Here is a 19,486-nt window from a genome sequence, read left to right as displayed (position 1 = left end):
AATACAACATTATTTGAATGTGTTTTTTAAATTAATCACTTTGTACAACATCGATAATCAGATTATGAAGTTAATCAACATTAAAATATATGTTATTATTAAATACTATTCAACTGTTATCAGAACTTAGTGTAAATGTAGAATCATGCTGTTTGGTTGTCTCACTGCAAGAACCACTTTTACCACATCTTTTACAGACAATATGTAGAGACAAATGGTAGCAATTTTCACAAAGTAAAATAATAATTGCCTTAAATACATTGATATGTGAAAGCTGACAAAAAAAATCATGTTGCTTGGTCAAATCTAAATGTAACTTTTTGCAAGGAAGGAACAGTCAACTTCCTTGATGTCAGTATTTAGTCATGTTTAATGGCATGTATATCAGTGCATTATAGTTGTAACTTTATCTATTTAATGAAAGTATGAAAGGGGTCACTTTGAGTCCATGCTGAAGTTCACTGATGTTAGGAATAGGTCTGTCTCTCATGGTCAGCATCCTCTGGTCTGTCTGCATCACCTGGAAACTTTGAACAAACAGATAGTAAAGTAACAATGTGTTGGTCACAGACTTTTTTACATGCAAACGTCATGTCATAATCTTTTTGATTATCCTTTAAAACAAAGTGCTGGATATCACAGCCCTTACTGTATCTTATCAGTTGGATTGTGTATTATTGAATAGTTGGGGTCCTTTTTATTTTACTGTTACTTTGGAATAGTTTTTCATGAGACAGTCTGTTACGGTTGCTGTTTCTGTCTGCTCATTAATCTGCCTGTGAGTGTTTTCAGCTGTGTGTGTAATATTTAGATAAGCTGCGCAGTAGCCCTGACGTCATTGGCTGCCCATCCTGTGGTCCGCCTCCGAAGATCGTGATTGGAGCACGCCGGACCCGACGTCTTCCAGTCGCAGCACACCGCCGGCGCACACCTGCTGCAGATGATTATAAAGCCCGGGAACAACTACCACTCTGGAGGCTCTGTTGAGTGAACAGACGCCTCTCGCATTTTGCTCTTCATGCTGTGGTTAATCTTGTGTGTCTATCTCCATGTGATATTGTGTGTTAGTAGAGTGTAGAGTAGGTTAGTTAGTGTTTAGAGTATAGTTAGGATTTGTGACTGTTGCCTTTAGTTTAGCTGTGTTTTGTGTAGACTCCCTTTGTTAGTTGTACCACTCTTGAAGTGAGGTTTTGTTTCGTTCTTTAGTTAGTGTACTAGTATTTATTTCCCCCACAAATAACTAGACTCCTCTGTTAGAGTCCTTCCTTTGTTTGTTTCAGGCTGCCTGCCTTTTGTTTACATTGCTGTCTAAAATAAAACCCCTTATAATAATTACCAATACCAATCTGGTTATTGGTTGTGTTGCTTCTCTTTGATTCCCCTAGTTCAGAAGGGAACGTAATACAGTCAAATTGAATATATGTCATGACCTATGCCATATTCACATTCATTTGTAACACACACGTAAGGGTAAACGTCGAACATCTTTAACAAATGTAATGCAATGAATAAGCTTAATTGTCACAGAAGCACACATAACGTCATATCTTATATTTAAACAAATAATTTCCTTGTCCTTAAAGCATTGACTACGCAATTGTTCGTCCTTAAATTGCAGGCATTAAGTTACATGTTCTGCTGCCACAATAAGTCGGTTTCTCCAGTGTAATGATAATAAAATGCTTAGTAAGTATTGGTAATAATATTAATAAAAACAACAACGTTTGGGTTCGTTTATTATGATGGTAACGTTAACCAGTAGCCTACGCTTCAATAATCAACTCCAGCTCAACAAACCATATTGCAATATCTATGTTAACGTTATTTCTGGAACCATCTGGAACTGTGAGATTCATATTTTTCAGATACACAGATCTTATAGTGAGGTTAATCTCATATACAGTACGCTCACTGCTCTTCAAAACTACTGTGGCATTAGCTGTCTGCATCGTCAAGCATAGCGAATTTAAATCAACAATAACAATGCATAGTTATCTAACTAGCAAACTAACTAATGTACGAGGATGACCTTATTTTACCAACCTCACACAGAAGCCGTTTGTTCTACAGTATAATCCTTCTCAATGTTTTAAACTTCTCTATTATGTTTTAACTTGTATGCTACGGATAGCATCGTTAGCACAGATGTAGCTTCCTCTCGCTCGTTAGGTGAATAAAAAGACCAATAAGAAATAAAGTGCTTGAATTTCACTTACCGAATAAACTGCATTCAGGGACGGTCTGTTTTAACCGCAGAGACATAAGATAAGTCCGATATTTAAATGAAGAATACTCCACCAGGCACCAACACAACAAACACGTCCAGGTTCAAGTTGTGTTCCCGGGATCAGCCGAGCAGTTGAGCCCCTGTAGCATCGTGGAGCTTACTGAGCTAACGGAGCTGCTAGCAGAGAGACAGAAAGCTAGAAGCAGCACTCACTGCAGAGAACTGTCACTCAAGGTGACCACACCCTAATTTAGGCAAACACTTCAAACAATTCACCCCCCACACTGTAGTCATGAAGGGGGAATCTAACTATACAGAGAATATGGTTTTTTGAACCACGATGTAAACATGTTTATTTCTGCTGTAAAGTTGGTCATTTTAACATGGGGGCCTATGGAAATTGCTCCCTTCTGCAGACTGCTCCTACTGGCCACTAGATGAACTACAGTTTGAGGCACTTCCTTATTGGCCTCCTGGCTCTGCCCCAGAGTTTGCCGCTTGGTGTGTACGTGTCTATACATCCAACAACCAGTTATTTATTTAGTTTAAACAAAGACCGCCTTCAAACCCTCCTTCGTCCATATGTATAAATAATACAAAACACACATGCACACAAACACCATTCTTGGCAGTCATCGTGTGGACGCTGTCACACAAACACACTGCCGTGGGGGCCTACATGATGTGAGATTGTCCTCTGTCCTCACACAAAACACACAATTATGGTGTTATGCTGAAATGAGCTGGAATTGAGAAAAGATGGTGTAGCGTGGGTGGCTGTATACGTGTGAACCCAGGCACATACTTAAAAACTCTCAAGGTAAGACATATTTTATATCCTATAATTCATTCATAGCATTCTATTTCCATGTAAATTACTGCTTTATTTTATTGCTATTTAACTATATTTTATTACGGTGTCCATAAAGATTTTTTGTTTTATAGTAGATCTCAGAACAAAGCAGCTATCAGTCTGAAGACAATTCAGCCTCTTGGGGCAACATAAACATTTCTGGAGTTACAGTGTAAGTTCCTTTTTAGGCCAAAACTTCTGCTAGGTTGATTTCACAAATGTACTGTTTTAAATTAAAATAATCACTTTTTGAATAAATATGATGAAGGTGAATTGATATCGTACTGTTTGTGCGTGGGTCTTTTTATGATAATGTGGATCTTTCAGATCAAATTGACTATGGTATCTTCCACTTTTTATTGTAAGTGTATTATGTAGTGGTGTATTCATACTAGTCTGGTTACGACCTTGACTCAGTCTCGCCCAGTCCTGGTCTTCACTTGGTCTCAACCTCTTAAAGTCTTAGTCTTGGTACTGGTACACTCCAACCTTTTTTTCATGACATGGTCTCAGTTAAGTTGGTCTTGACTACAACACTAGCACTACATAAACAACATGTCATGTAAGTATAACAATTACACAAAGAGTAAGCACTCCTCTTTGGTGTGCTGGTCATAGTTTACAGTCCTAGCAACTTTAAACTAACTTAACAGCAGGAAAACTGAACTATAACTTGTATATTTACTCGGGCATTTATGCATAGAGGTACCACTGTATGCATATTGATATGAGCAGTTTGAAGAAAACAACAACGGAACACTGTAAGAGCCCCATACAAACACATAGCCTTGTCCTCTACATACACAAGTGCTCCCTCATAATGTTAACCTTCTTGCTATCTCATCCTTTAGATATTCTGTACCTAAAGGACAAATGCAGCTGAGTGTGTATTGTGTTCATGTTAGTGCAAGTTGCTCCATAGAAAAACTGAACCATGATACAAGAGACAGCTGAGCCCAGGACTTCAATCTCTCTTTTGCACTGAAGGTTGAGAGGACCATGTAACTGCTTCTTATGAAGCCTCCATTTTTGGCTCATAACATATTGTGCTTCTTTAAGATACATATTTCGACACGCTAAGTTTTGCATTTAAAATGTTTCAACATCTTTCTGTTGTTCTTTAATGTTACTTATTGGTAGCATAACATATGTTGAGCGTCATTTTAATCACATAAATGGATTATCAATTACCTTATTCAGTGGCCACTACATTCCACCAGTACAGTAAACTGCACCTGCTTGCTGTTACAAAGAGAAACCTAATTCCAACAGGTTATAACTTATTAGGTATCTTACTACCATTTTTTTTTAAAGTAAGGTTATGGTGAGTTATGTGAATAGATTGCACTTGTGTCATCCTTTGAAACCTGTCTCTTGTAAAATCACAAAAAAAATGTATCCAACTACCAGAAAACATTGTCCGAGTAAGCTCAAAATAAAATGAATAAAAAAAGGTGTTTTTTGTTATAAGCAAAAAAAGCAAATGTAAATAAGAGCAATATTGCAGCCTTAGTAATCCAGAAGTATTTTTATTCACCTTCACACTGACATTTAAAAACAATTAAGATGGCTAGATCTCTTTTTTATTCATGCCGCTATTATAAAGGCAAACAAAAAAGACAAGTACATTACTAAATGATTTAATGTATCATGTATCAGGCATGATATCCCACTTGGTGTAAGCAAATGTAACCTCTGTTGTGTCATTTCTAAGTCTTTTGTGTGTTATATTGTGTTTTAACATAATTACACAAATAATGATTGTCCTCTCTTTAAAACATGTTTTGACGACAGCATTAGAATAACAAGACTAACCACAATAACCCTAATACATTTCAAAAACATATATTTCAGTTGTCTCAGTCACATAATGATAATTGTCGGAGACAGATGCCAAACAGAAGAGGAAGGAAACACCAACACTAGAAAGTTGGCAGTGTCTGTGGAACAGTGTTAGTTTCTGTCTTTGTTAATGTTAGTCCAGATGATACCATCCAGCTTGAGTGAAACACCGATATAGAGTGGTGCAGGGATGAGTCCTAAAACCCAGAAATGAGTTAGCATTTCAAATGTTGTTTCATAAAAAGAGCGACTAAATGAGACTAATAAAGATTAGTCCAAACACAAGTCTGCCTTTAGCTTTTTACTTCTGGCCATTGTATTTACACATTCAAAATAAAACCTAATGGTCTTAATATGTATATACAAAACATGTGATTATCATTAATCTGTGTTTGCCAAAGATCTTAATTTCGAAATCCAATAGAAAAATACCAATGAATTTGTCGAGGGAGTCCTTGCAATGCTAACGTCCTGGTCGTCCTACAGAAATACGAAAAACTGCACCACTCTATTGTCTATTGTGCACCTATAATGATGCACAAAAAGAACATAAACAGACAAACAAAATACACATCCTGTCCCACTTAAAGTGTTTATGTACTTTTTGGTTGAATTCTTATTAGAGTGAAATAAGCTGAAAAGCAGGTAAAACACTTTGATCAATCCTACTGTAGGTAAACTAACAGTAAAAGGATGAGCCTTAGAACGTGATAATCAAATCTGTTTCGCTTTGATCTATTTTACCATTGACCAATTGCGACTTCTGTCACAGTTACTGTTATGACATCCAGCTCCTTGACAACATTTTTTTAGGAATTGAGTAAGATAGAAGTATTTACATCAAATGGATATGACTCAGGTCAGTCATTTTTCATAAGGCCATACCTGGACAAACACAAGACAGAAAGACAGACAAGTAGAAAGCTGGCCATCTTCAGCTCTTCCGCCTTCTCTTCCTCCTCCTCCTCTCGCCTGTCCTCTTCTCTCTCACACACCAATGACAAAACAATGATTGGGTAGTGAGGGAGAAGAGAAGGATGGATGGATGGATGAATGAAGGGGCAATACAAATGATAGACATGCTGGTTAGGAAAAAATTCAAATCAATTGAAATGGTAATTTGGAGAGCGAGGAGCTTCCTTTTTAGGAATAACCTGCAGGAGACAAATAAAAAAGAAAAAGTTTGATTTCAAATCTGTGCCGGTAATTCATGACTGTGTTCTTTTCTTAGAAAAATTGTTTTTCCTCAGCAAGCACATCCATATTTGGAGAGGGCAGATGAGCGAGTGAGGCATGCAGTTTATCAGAGCAGTTTGGCTGTGCATGAGGCAAAGGAAGCCATGAAGATGCTAGTGGTTTAAAAAAGTGATTTTCTGTTCATGTACTAACATCGATAAATACAAAATTACAAAGTTAGCCTGGGGTGTGAATGAAACCATTGTTAAGCTGAGGAAAGTCCCCTTCACCTGAAACATAATTAGATCAACATTTCCCACCATTAAAATATCTTTATTTTACCAATTTTGTTCAAAAACTGAACTTGCTGGTAGCAGACCACTACAAAACTGAACAACTTTTATTGTTTTCTAGTAATATACAAATACAGATATAAATTATGTAAACGTGATTACAAAAAGGATAGGTGGTCCCTTGTCTGGCATTTTTTTAAAATCACAAGTGCATATTCAGTCAATTTAACATGTTGGCATCACTTTCTTCTTTAATTCACCTTTGAGAACCAATAAATAGTTTTCTTTCTAAGTGTCATTATTTTCCAACTTGGTGTTTTGCTGACACTAATGTGTAAAAAGGATTTAACATGGAGATATTCAGCAACAGGTAAAGTGTTATTATCCTTTTTGACATCAAGAGGCAACATTGCATCATCCCTGTAAAAAAGGTCTTCAGAAATATTGAAAAGCTGCCATTCAATATCAGTTTTGTAAACAAGATGGACAGTCTCCTCAGCTTCACAGATCATAACCCTCATTTGGAATACAAGTAACTATATCCAGGAGGCGTTTATACCATCAGGTGACTAACATATTAGTAATCATGCATGAGTGCTGGCAGAGCTGTATCCAGCTGTAGACTGGGAAAACACAACCCCCTCGTTTGGTCTGATGGAACTGTAAAAGCATCTAACACACGCAGGAGCAATTGTGGCTGTGTGTGCATCTCGCTGTTGTGTGTTCCTTGTGTGTGAGTGTAATGGGTACCGTGTGCTTGCTGAGGTCTTGTTTGCCCATCTTAAGTCAATTAACAGGAAATAAGGCGGCTCTGACCGGCCCGTGAACCAGCTCCCTCAGCTGAGAGCATGTCTGCACAACACACACACAAACACAGAGGCTGATAATGCTCCACAACCGGCAATCGACCATGTGCCCTGCTGTGTGAGATACGATGGCTCTGAGGTTCCGTAAGAGTGTGTATGTATGTGTGTATGTATGTGTGTGTGTGTGTATGTGTGTGCACGCGCGCATGTGTGTGGGGGGTTGTGTTTAGTATGGCATGTCTGAACAATCTTCAGAAGGGAACTGTTAAATACAACACCAGGCACACATGTACACATTACTTTTGTTTCTGGAGAGGAAAGCTACATCAAATGTTTTTCCTACAGACACAACACCACCAGTCACATGTCTGCTGTATATAATACAACGTAATGGAACTATTCTACCTTAATACAAACTGCTGCAGAAAATGACTAAATGTTATTTATATTTCATTACCTTTTACTGTTGGTTAGTTCTAATACAACATATTTGTTTCAATTGTGAACCTGTATTATTGTAAATGTCTTTAAAAAAATAATGAAAACTACATTTTAATTAAAAATAGTTTACATTTCAAAGTTAGCTTTTCTATGGAAAAAAACAATACATACAATTAAAATGTACTTAGTAAGCTATAAAATAAACATAAAACATATAGGGTATTTTCTTTTGAGTTTGATACATAATGATTTTGACCAAGCATCTCTAATTTAACTGACAATTGTATGTAGGGTTCCTACAGGTTTCGCCAACTAAAATTTAAGACTTTTTAAGACCACTTTGAATAGAATTTAAGACCTATTTCACGGCAAGAAAGTATGAAGGAAAATTGCTATGAAAGAAGAAATACGTCCCATAATTACTTACAAAGTAAATGTATTCATGTTCAACATAAGAACAATGACTGAACATAACAGCATAACAGTACAGAACTGTGTTAGCGTGTTAGACAAAAAGTGTGTGTGTGTTAGGGCTGTGCAATTCATCGTATTTTAATCGCAATTAAGATTTTGGCCTGCCACAATTACGAAAACAACATAATCGAAAAAAACGATTATTTTGCTTTGCTAGGTTGTGACTAGATAGAACATATTTGATCTAATTAATTTTAGTCTAATTTGTTTTTATTTATCATATTTATATATGTTTAGTAGCTTGTGGAAGTGCGCTCCAAAATATTTGTTGATCTTGTTTATTGGTATTTATTATTTTGATATTATTTATTTAAATGTATCATTTATTTGATTTATTTTTGGATTGGTTTTTCAGTTGAATTATACGTTCAGGGTAATCAACAGTTAAAAACATACTGTTCAAATTATTATTTGTTTAAAGTTCAATAAATGGATGTTTTCAAAGTCAATCATTATTATTATAATTAATAATTGTGATATCAATTATTGACCAAAATAATCGTGATCATGATTTTTGCCATAATCGAGCAGCCCTAGTGTGTGTGTGTGTGTGTGTGTGAGTGAGAGAGTGACAAGAGCTATATTCAGAGCAGTGGCGGCTGATGGAAAATATTTTAGGTGGGGCTGTGAAAATGGTGACCAAACAATACTATGGGGGTCCGGGGGGATGTTCCCCCGGTAATTACAACAAAAAAAGACCCCTTAAATTATGACTTCTGGTGATGTTAGAGGGAGGGGGGGGGGGGGCGGAAGGACAAATTGAGTCTTACAATTATGAGACGGATCAATACCTCCATAATCTTCAGTGTGGTTAGCTATGAATCTTCCAAAACTTCCAAACACCTTGTCCTGGACATAGTTTCTACAGCATAAACTGTGCAACAGTACAGTACAAACTGCAGAACACCGGGGCTTTGGGAACACTCAAAATGACTTAAAATGATTTAATTCCCATTTAACCTGTTAAGGGGCCTTTTTCCCCCCGTTTTTTTTTCTCACGAAACTGTGTCTCAGGGCTTCTTAAAATGTAATAAACTATTCATGTGTCCTGCTCATTTAACAGGAAGAAACTCAGCTAACTGATGATATGAACCATGTTTACCGAAACAAAACACAAGTCTCACAAGAAGCGTCTAAATGAGCCCTGAGCGAAAAAATGCTAATGCACTCTAGGTATAAATCAATCGGTATACTTATCGGATATGCACAAACAAGCTTAGCTAACAAGCTGAGATTCCACAGATTCTAGAAATATAAGTATCATCACTGAGCGATCAGAACTCGCGACAGGGGAAGCAAATACAGACATCACACGACGTAGCTTTAGGTGATATGCTCACCTTTTGCTTTTATTCTGTTCAAAAACGAGAAAAACGCGGCTGAAGTTTAATCAATAGGTTAATCCAATGTGTCTGTCACTTTGAAAAAGCATTGATAATCCATAATTCCATTTTTATGTCAAAAACTGAGTTTTCATTAGCTGCTAATGATAGCTTCCAGAGTGAATGACACCTTCCTGTTTTGTCTCCCGGATACGAGTCCAAACAACTCACAGACTGCACCGGGCGCTGATGTATGGCGCCCTTTGACCATCAGATTAGATGACGCTGATTGGCTGAACAATTTTTTTGGCGGCATAGTTTAAAGATAGCAACATTTGGCTTCTGCTGCACTCTCGTCCGGGCGCTGTGCATAGCGCCCAAATGAGAGAGGGTAATAATACACGGGCAAGGCCAGGCAGGAAATGTGACTTATCAGTAACTTTAGACATCGTAACATAATTTTAAACGAGATTTTATTGTAGATTATACATTTTACTGATACCAATTATATAATATTTACCTTGTTTATTAAAAATAAAAAATATATTTTTTAAATAAATATTTTTTAAATGTTTAATGTGGGAAGAGGGGGGGCGGCGCCCCTAGCGCCCGGCCGCCACTGATTCAGAGCCCTGCTGCCTTGGCTACAATCTTTCATCGTTGCTGTTGTATGATTGGTGTTTAACTACGGTATTTAGCGTCTACAGCACCTCCGCTTTTAGGGTTGACGTAGACCCAAACGTCGCCCGGAGGTCCCCCGGTGTTGTTGCGGGAGCTGCTACACTAGCTAACGCTGCACTAGCTAACGCTACATTAGCAAAACAAACGCTAATTTATTTTGCAAAAGGTGCAGCGGGCTTCAAACACGTTCCCTCCACTGGTTTCAACCAAGCACTAAATGTGATGTTTTCCAACCAAATACGGTTGAACTCACACTTCACCATATTGATTTGTAAGTAGATTTGAAGATACATGAGTTTCTGACTGCAGCTAGCTGAAGCTTGGTTGCTAGGTTACTAGCTGGGTGTTCTCCAATAAGGGGCCGGGGGAAACAAAGTTAGTGATTACTGGTTCCATGTTGATTTATTTCAATACAAATTGTAGGGGGGAACTGAAAGGCTCTTACCGTACATTTCCCCCAAAACACATTTAGACACGATCGCTACACAGAAGTACCTTTCAAATCCCATAATTTTTAAGACCTTCTAAATCATATTTAAGACCTTTCTTATTTTTTTGGTCATATTTAAGACCTTTTTAAGGCCTTACATTCAGATTATCAAATGTAACACTTTTTAAGACCCCACGGGAACCCTGTTATTAATAATGTAATTATTCTACTATTCTATATATTCTTTATTTAGAATCATACTTTTGACACTATAATATCACATGGTTTTAATCCAGGTCATAATTAGTTTTGATGTATTCTCTGATCATTTAGTTATGCACCAAAAAGACAAATGCAGCACAAATGTAAAGTACGATATTTATTTAGGGGATGAAAACTATTGATATATCTACAGTTCATTCAAAATACACCTTAAATAAAGATAAATGTTAATCTTGACTCAGTATTACATTATTGGGATTAGGGTAAGGGTTAGTGATTTGTTTTTATTTGTAGAAAATTGCCTTTTAACATAAAAAAACAATAAATAAATGTCATAAGAATGACACAAGGACAAATTATATTTTACACCAGATCTTCCCAAATAAAGCGACTTGGATGTCACCCAATGCACTGAAGAAATGTATTGTCCTAGTCTGCCCTAAGACTTTATGAGTCACAAACCACCTGCTGTCGCAAATCTGTAGAAGGTAGTGGCTAGACACGCCGTGACACAGGATATCTTTTCATCATAAGAGGACTTCTTTGTCAGGCCTTTGACTAATATTAACCTTCCTTAAATCAAGTCATGTCCAGCGATCACACTCTCTCGCTCCCACTATGAAGCATGATAAGTACCAAGTCCTAATGCATCGGCTCTATCCCATGACAATCCCAGAGCTGTTCTTGTAGAGGTGAGGGAACACTTAATCCTCCATCCCAAACCCAGCTCATAATAAACAGGCTACATTTAATCCACAACACAGTGGAGCAAGGGTTAAGACTTTATCGCTTGCCATGCCAATGTTCTCCCTTTTACTCGCACTCACATTCTATCCCTTTTTAAGCGTTATTATAATACTGCTATTGTAAAATCACTGGATTAAAATCTGGACCAGCAATCTGCATTAGGTTGAATCACTGCCGCTGCTATGGCAGACGATACCATACCAGAAAACGATTAAACAGATGCAAAATCAAATATGTCTAGCATGCAAAGGAAAAAAGGTGTTCATGTTATTTATTTAAAAACAAATAAAAAATGCATGTAAATGCTATGGAGTTTTTACAGATTTTTTTCTGAGTCTCTGTCCAATAGCCTGGAAAGCAGGAAATAAACTTCACTTCTTCCAATGGAAACATTTATTTATTTTCATTTCTAACTTTCAAACAGTCAACAGGAGCAGGTAAAGATGTCATGAAATAACAGAATACTAATTTACAGCAGGTCCCAGCCCCCATAAAACAAGCCTAGAGTTTAAACTGTTTAGAAACTAACAGCCGTAATGGTTTGTGACTTCATGGTCATATATATCTCTTTTGAAATCTCAATTACCTAATAGTGACAAACTGTGAAGGTGTGTCTGCTTTTATGTAATTAACAGTCAGTGGTGGACCATTGCCCATAGGTTTTTACCACTGCTGGCAAAAGCATTGTAGAAACATTCCCATTCACCCTTTTGGGCTTGTTGGATCAGCAGTAAGATAACTCAAACTTGGTGTTACCAATTGAATCATCATGAAACATCATTCATTTCACAGATTGCATGTACAGTATAGCTTTGTTTTAGCCTTACAATTTGAAAAGGCCTTAGACCTTCGGTTGCACTATGACCTGTTTGTTCCCACAATGTAAGTCTTTGGACACAAGGAGATTTGAATAAACCTACACACTATAGTCCATGAGATAAAGTGTCTGCATCAAACCACTTTAAAGTTGCTATGCAGACTTATATATATAAGGAGCACTTAATAGATACCAATGGGAATTGGCAGTATGCAGTAGTATCTCCTGCTATCCATACAGACAAAAGTGTTTCCACTTGTGTACTTTAAGTCTGTCATAGCTTTCTGTTTCCTGCTGGCGGCGTACCGCTGCTTCCCGGATCTTTTTCCAAGAGTTGTGTCACTCTGTAGACTCAACAACCTATATAACACACTACTGGAAAGGGAGAACCCCCAGAAGCATAATATGGCGGCTTTTGTGTCTGCACAAGACTGCCTGATGGAACAAGTTGTGTTTGGGAGCTCAGAATATGGGCAAACAAAGAAATCCTGTTCATTGACTTGATCGACAGTTCCTCCCACACTTTGTTTGAAGATGTAATCTTGGTGTTGGAACTGATGATGGAAGTTGGTAGGGGGAGAAACAGGAGGCAGAATAAAAGAGAAATGGATGCTCAAAAGCCCACTTGACGAGTTGCATATGCAATGTTGGCACATCAGTATCCGCACAGCCATGTGCACAAGTTCCTGTCCGTTCAGTTCGCTATCCTGCATTCCTACATGCCACAGCACCCCAGGACATGGCCATATGCCATTGGCTTGGCCCGTTGATTAACACCGCTCCAGTCTCGCATGACAGCTCACAACGCGTACGTACACACACACTCAACACAGTAGTTCCGACAGATGGGTGAAAAGGTGGGCCATGTCATGTGTTAAGTGAACAGAGGGCATGGGGGTGTTAGCAATTATGGTGAAACAGACTGAAAAGAGAGACAGACACGTGTGTGTGTGTGTGTGTGTGTGTGTGTCCGCCGTACAACAAAAAAGGTGCACATAATACTTCCAAAGCAACCCTGCACTCAGGATTGAAGAGCCATTGAGACAACCAGCCGATATTAAAGGCAGCTTGAATGGAGTAACCATAAGTGTGTATGGATCCGTCCCTTATAATATATCTATATATTTTCTAATAGACACGCAACATATGTGTAAGATACAAATGTTGACTTGATAGGCTGTTGCATTCCCCTTCTACTGTGTTTTGGTAAAGTGGCAAAAGGGTAGAAACACACCTTTATATTTGTTAGAACTGATAAATATGTCTCATACCAAACATACAAAAACAAAATACATTGGTTGTGTTGGGGAAATATTTTCCAAGGCCCATAACTTTGACCCAGTTTATCAGTTCATACTGTCCTGACTGAGCACACGCACCTGTAACCTTGGCTGCTGTGCTCTCAGTGTTTTGTCTCCCTGTTCCTGCCTGTTGGCGTCAGCTGATAGAGGTGTTATGATTCTATCTTGTTATGCACTATGTTGATTATTCTCTCTGAACTAGCTAAATACATGGGTCTGGGGTAGAGTTCTTCAGAATTTACGTGGCAACTCTACCGTGAAGTCAGAACCTCTGACTCTTTGACTTGTTTTGTGAATCCTCCGGCCGAAGCTCCAAATAAACCCATCAGTGTTTGCCATCAAAGCTCCAGCTCTCCCCGTGTCTCATTTGAGTCGGTGACTCGTCCTGCATTGCTACACAGAAGTTTCCCCCACAGGTTGACAATTATTCTGAGTAGTTTCTAGAGCATGAACATTTTGTAGAACGTATGACGCAAAGATAGAGAGAGAGTTGCTTTAATTCAAGAAGGGGACAACCAATGACGTGCTTTTGAGGTGGGTATTATTGCCAGTAACCATTGGTGTCAGTCAATATGTTATACATATAATATTTGTTTTTTGTTAAAAACTTTCTTGATACAAAATTAACAGAGTTTGAAAATGTAGGATCGCTCATCAGGCTATTAAGGAGTGTGTTCACCAATCAGAAGGAGAGTGGTCTGATTCCCAGCCTCCACAGTCAACATGATGATGTGTTCTTGGGCAAGATACTGACCCCAGATTTCTCCCAATGCTTTGGCCAACCTTGTACGGCAGCCTCTATCTATGAATGGGTGAATGCTGACTTAAAGGATATCCAAAAGTGCTCTGCACTGTAAAAACTGTTGGTTTTGTAAAAAAAAAAAGGGTCAACAGTTTCCAAGCAATTTTAAGAGTTTAGTCAACTTTTGCATTTTTTGAGTTGGTAAAACTTACTTTTTTAGTTTTCCTCTACTCAAGAACGTGTTACTTTGCTAAAACTTAAAAAAAACGTGTCAACAGTTTCCAAGCAATTTTAGGAGTTGGGTAAACTCACTAATGTGATTTTTTCTGCATATGAACAGATGAGTTGAGCCTACAATTAAAAGACAAGATATTAAGTGTAACCAATGCAAATAACAATCTGCTAAGAACCACATAAGACAATAAGTAAGTAAATTATAAAACACAATTGAGTTGCCAGAACCTATATACGACAAACTCTTCCTGATTCCAATCCAACCCTTTAAATATTTGATAGCATTGAAACATTGCAGATTAAACAGATTTAAAAAAGGGAACATTATAGACATGTCAGGGTGGTTGGCAATGGTTGCCATCAGTGGCAACCAGTTTTTAACATAAAGAAATAAGGACAGCAAACAGCAAAATGTGCACCCCAAAATAGATAAATGTTAATTATTTGTTGTATTAAGGCGAGACACCCCAGGTGAATAGGGTAATTTTTTTAACTTAAAGGTATCAGCTAGACATTTCTCCAGTTAATTACTTACAATAAGGCAATTGTTTTTTGTATTACAAGTTTTCTGAAATAGCATGTTTAAATATGCAAATTATCCATTATCTCATTAAATATGCACATATTTTAACACATTTCAGGAATCGAAATCTGAACTTTGGATAAAGCCAGGTTCAAAATTCTTGTTTCATTTTGTAGTCATATTAGTATCTAAGGCTTTTACAGAAGGGATATTGGATATATTTTTTTATCACTCCATAAATCAGAAAATACTGTCAACAGCCCTAAAATATCCATTTTCGCCATGTTTTTAGGGATACAATGTTGTATAATTCAGGCTATGAATGATATATGAACAAACCCTTCTGTAAAAGCCTTCATAATATTGATAGGAATATAACTGGAAGGTTTGGTGTATGTAAGTGCTACTGAAGTTGACATTTCGAACTCAGAGTAGGAGAAAAAACTCATTTTGAGAAAACGACCTTTAAAGGGAGGCAATCCACATGACATGCATTTTTAAATAATTATCATCCGATAAAACAGACCAGTCTCTGCCAGTCTTTTCTTTTTCTTTTTTTTATCCGATGACGTTATCAGTGATTTTAAGCTGATTAATTACCGAAATAACATCAACCCTGTGGGCGGCGCCATTTTGACGAGTCACATGACTTATTTTACCGGAAGTGACGTGAAGTATGCGTTTGGTGTCGAGGACAAATTGACGTATGTGCTTTGTTCATGTTGTTTACTCTAGTTACTCTCACAATTCTATTGAAATATGCCTCATTGTATCGCGAAACATTGCCACAATTCAGATAGGAACAATCCACGGAATGCTCGGTTCCATCTATTGCCAACGGGTAAGCGTAGGAAGTACGTTCGGAGGCAGTGGCTAGCGAAATGTGCTCGGCCCGAACCGAAAGATCCACAGGCGCATGTATGCAGCGAACATTTCAAGTTTCCGGACGACTACTCTGAGAGTATGATGAAACATAAAATGGGATTTATTAATCAACCATTACTTAATGGGGATGCAGTGCACTGCCAATGCCAGCCAGCGTAAGCACATTACGCAGCAGACTTGACTTATTGTTTACTACGTAAGGAAGCAGGAATTGCAGGAACCAGAGCGCAAGGAGCACAGAGCGGACAGCAGATAACGGAATTGCAGTTTTATTGCTTATAGATTATCAGAACATTTCAAAGGGGACACAGTCACATTGGATATTAACCTATGGATTAACTACATCATCGTTTTTATCGTTGTAATGCCATTGAAGACCAGTTTAGACCAGACAAAGACCAAGGTAAGCCATGTTAGCCTAGCGCATGTTAGTACCTAGCGCCACTTGTTTTGATGTACGTTTTTGTTGATAACGTCGCGAGTTTGTATCTTTCAGTGTTGAGGTGAGCACCGTTAGATTCTGTGTCTTTACGATCATAAACGATGTGTTGGATGTGGAGCTAGGATAAGTAATAATGGAGCTAGGAGTGATTTTCGGCGCAGTAATAGGTTAGCATTTTTCACTCTGGGCTAATTCAGAGGCTCACTGTTAGCATTGTGTGTTTTTTTTGAAGAAAAAAATGAAAAGGATCTGTTAAATGAGTTTTTTCCCGTTATATGGATATACAATATTCATAGTTTATTAAATATTAAGGTTCCTTAGACGTTGTTTCCTGCAAATGACGCGATTTCGGCCCCGGAACCGGGTCCGGGTCCGTGGGGCCTAAGAGGATAACAGAGTATGTTTTTTTATTTTTTTTACAGTTGTATTTGGATGGAATGAATACCTATAGTGATCATTCAAAGTAAGTCCGCCTGGACTTTATTTTTCTAAACTTCTTCCTCGGCTGACGAGTCCGAACTCAAATACTCCGCCATGTTTTCGTTGTGTGTTTACAAAGTGAACGCATAGATGACGTCACAACCTAGTTTTTCGGATCATGTGACTACTGAAAAAATGGCAGCTGCCTGACGGAATATACAGGTTTTGATAAAAAAGAGCTATAAAATCATTATTTACCGGGGAATATCGCTGATTTCTTCAGGGTATGGTTTAAACATAATGTTTCACTAAATACTGAAGTTTGATTAACTATCTAATGACCGGAGCCTTCCTTTAAAGATTGCAGTGAGGCGCTAGCTAAACCCTCCTGTTCTTTGGATGATAGCTTGCGCAGCGACGCACTCTGTGAAGGTATTTCATGTTCGGGGTCATTTGTTTTTTGTATAATCTTGCTTCGTGCAAACTTGACAATTGTTGTCGTCTTCTCTGTGAACGTTTTTTTCGCCGTTCTTTTGCCATTTTGAGATTTCAATTTCTAGCGGAAAGCTAACCAGGAAGTGTTTTAGCACACCACGTGACGCATCTGAACGAATCACGTTGTCAGAAATTGACACCAGCCAATGAGATTTCGTTTCTTGGTTTAAGACCCCTTTGTGCTTTCACGATTGGTTGCTGATACAAAGGAAATGACCATATTTGGATCCGATAAGATTGTGCAGGAGAGACACAGCTTTCCAGCGATACCTCTGTTGACATGCTGCACACAGCGGTCGCGGTACTTTATGTTAAGTTAGAATGCTAACTTTTGGTGAATTTAGGAGAAATCTACAGACGCAAATAGACAAACTATAGTAAAATAAACACTTAAATATGTATTTTGTACGTTTTCCTTCCAAAAGCCTGAAAGAAAACATGTTATAGAATCAAAATAGCACAAAATCTCAAAATTGACCAGTACTTGAAAAACGATGTTTTTGCCTGCCGTGTCTCGCCTTAAGAGCGATATTTAATTATTGTTGTGACCAGTCGGAACCTGATACTTAAGTTGCATGTGCATTGGTGTGATTACAGAGACAGAAAGCGATGCACGTTTACTCGCATGCGCCGTGTGTTTTTTTTTACAAAAAATGGCGAAGTAAATTAAGTTGTTTGACTGTGGGGTAAAAAGTTCGGCCAACCCTTAAACAACATAAAACGAATGTTCAAAGTGATTCTACTGATAAAGCGCAAGATGAACCCGAACGAAAAGCAAAGAGGAAATGTGTAAAGTCTTGGGAGGCGAAATATATATGTACATTCTGCTCCATTGTGCATTCACTTCCGGTAAAAGTTCCTTCAAAAATAAGAGTCCCGATCTTATTACTACCAAAATAAAAGTGCAAAACTAAACTTTACCATAGGAAAATATTGGCATACAAATATAATAACTTCTATAAAAAGGTAACACATTTTAAATATAATTAGACATATTAAAGGTAATTTACAGCATTAATAGTTATTATCTAATTCTTAACTGTGAATGGTTTCATTTATTTAACATTAGAAATGTATTAGTCTGGCCAATCCAAGACTTCAATGCTGAAGGGCCAATGGATCTATGGTGGGGGTCAGCACAAAGGTCAAGAAAACCCACATTTTAAAGGGAGACAATGGATGACCAAGAAATTAGTGACTTTTGTATATATTTTGTATATAATTGAGGGTGGACACGTTTACTACCACTTAAGTTTAAAATAATTGTGTTAATTACTTATTGTAATAAAGCATTTGAACATTCTTTGTGTCACATTTTCATCATTAAGTTGATGTATAACTGTATAGTATCTTAATTATTTAAAATATAACGTGACTAAAAATGGCAACCGTATTTTCAGTTTTGGCAACCAAAAGCTGACTTTTAAAAGTTAGCGTAGAGCCCGCATGTTAATACATTTTATTAAAATGTGATTATTTCAAAACAGTTTCCATAAAACAGTAACAAGTTTGTTTAAAAGCACAACACATTAACATACATAGATACACATGGTTATTACTTGATGGTTATTCCAACTGCATCTGCCTCGTGGGCAACGTATCACTTCATGCTGTGCATCACGAGCCTCTGTTGCACTTCAACCTCTGCTGTTCCCTGTATATACAAACGAAACACTAAATTTAGTACAAATCAGGACACACCATGTGTTTTCCTCAACAACAAAAAATCAAATCTGTCTTGGAATCATAACGAGTACAGCCAGTTTACATTAGCTGTTAACAGACGGTAACAGAGGTGCTATTCACATGCATTACAAGGGGTTTAAGCCATCAAAAAAAAGGCTGGTTTGCAAGAAAATGAACCACATAGTCATGATATTGATATAGTTCATAAAATGACCAACTACTTATTTTTAACCCAACCTCATGCTCAGAGATGTATATAAAGTGGCACATGGGTCCATGAATAAATAAGAACAGACGATTACTTCAACTTTTATCTTGATAAGTGAGAGCGCAGGCCAGTCTACATGAATGCAGGGCAAGGCACGTTTCTGTCCAAAGGTTCCATGATGGAGTCGATAATGTTTTAAAATATCACTTTGAGTGGTGA

General features: G+C 37.6%; 1 protein-coding gene across 7 annotated transcripts in view; it reads right to left on the bottom strand.

Moving 5' to 3' along the window:
• Positions 1 to 19,486, bottom strand: part of bcas3 (BCAS3 microtubule associated cell migration factor) — a 327,795-nt gene that overhangs the window by 114,103 nt on the left and 194,206 nt on the right. Inside the window, exon 23 of one of the 7 annotated variants that reach the window (XM_034205858.1) lies at positions 4,594 to 6,076. The exons of 5 other annotated variants lie outside the window; for them this stretch is intronic. In XM_034205858.1, coding sequence (XP_034061749.1) covers positions 6,066 to 6,076 — 11 coding nt within the window. In that variant the 3' untranslated portion in view covers positions 4,594 to 6,065. Of the gene's footprint in view, positions 1 to 4,593; positions 6,077 to 18,816; positions 19,028 to 19,486 lie in introns of those variants that run through there. One more of the 7 variants, XM_034205827.1, reaches the window with a different exon arrangement.

The sequence above is a fragment of the Gymnodraco acuticeps genome, unplaced genomic scaffold (genome assembly GCF_902827175.1).
Source record: "Gymnodraco acuticeps unplaced genomic scaffold, fGymAcu1.1, whole genome shotgun sequence".
Taxonomy (NCBI): Eukaryota; Metazoa; Chordata; class Actinopteri; order Perciformes; family Bathydraconidae; genus Gymnodraco; species Gymnodraco acuticeps.
This window is presented reverse-complemented; position numbering and strand designations above follow the sequence as displayed.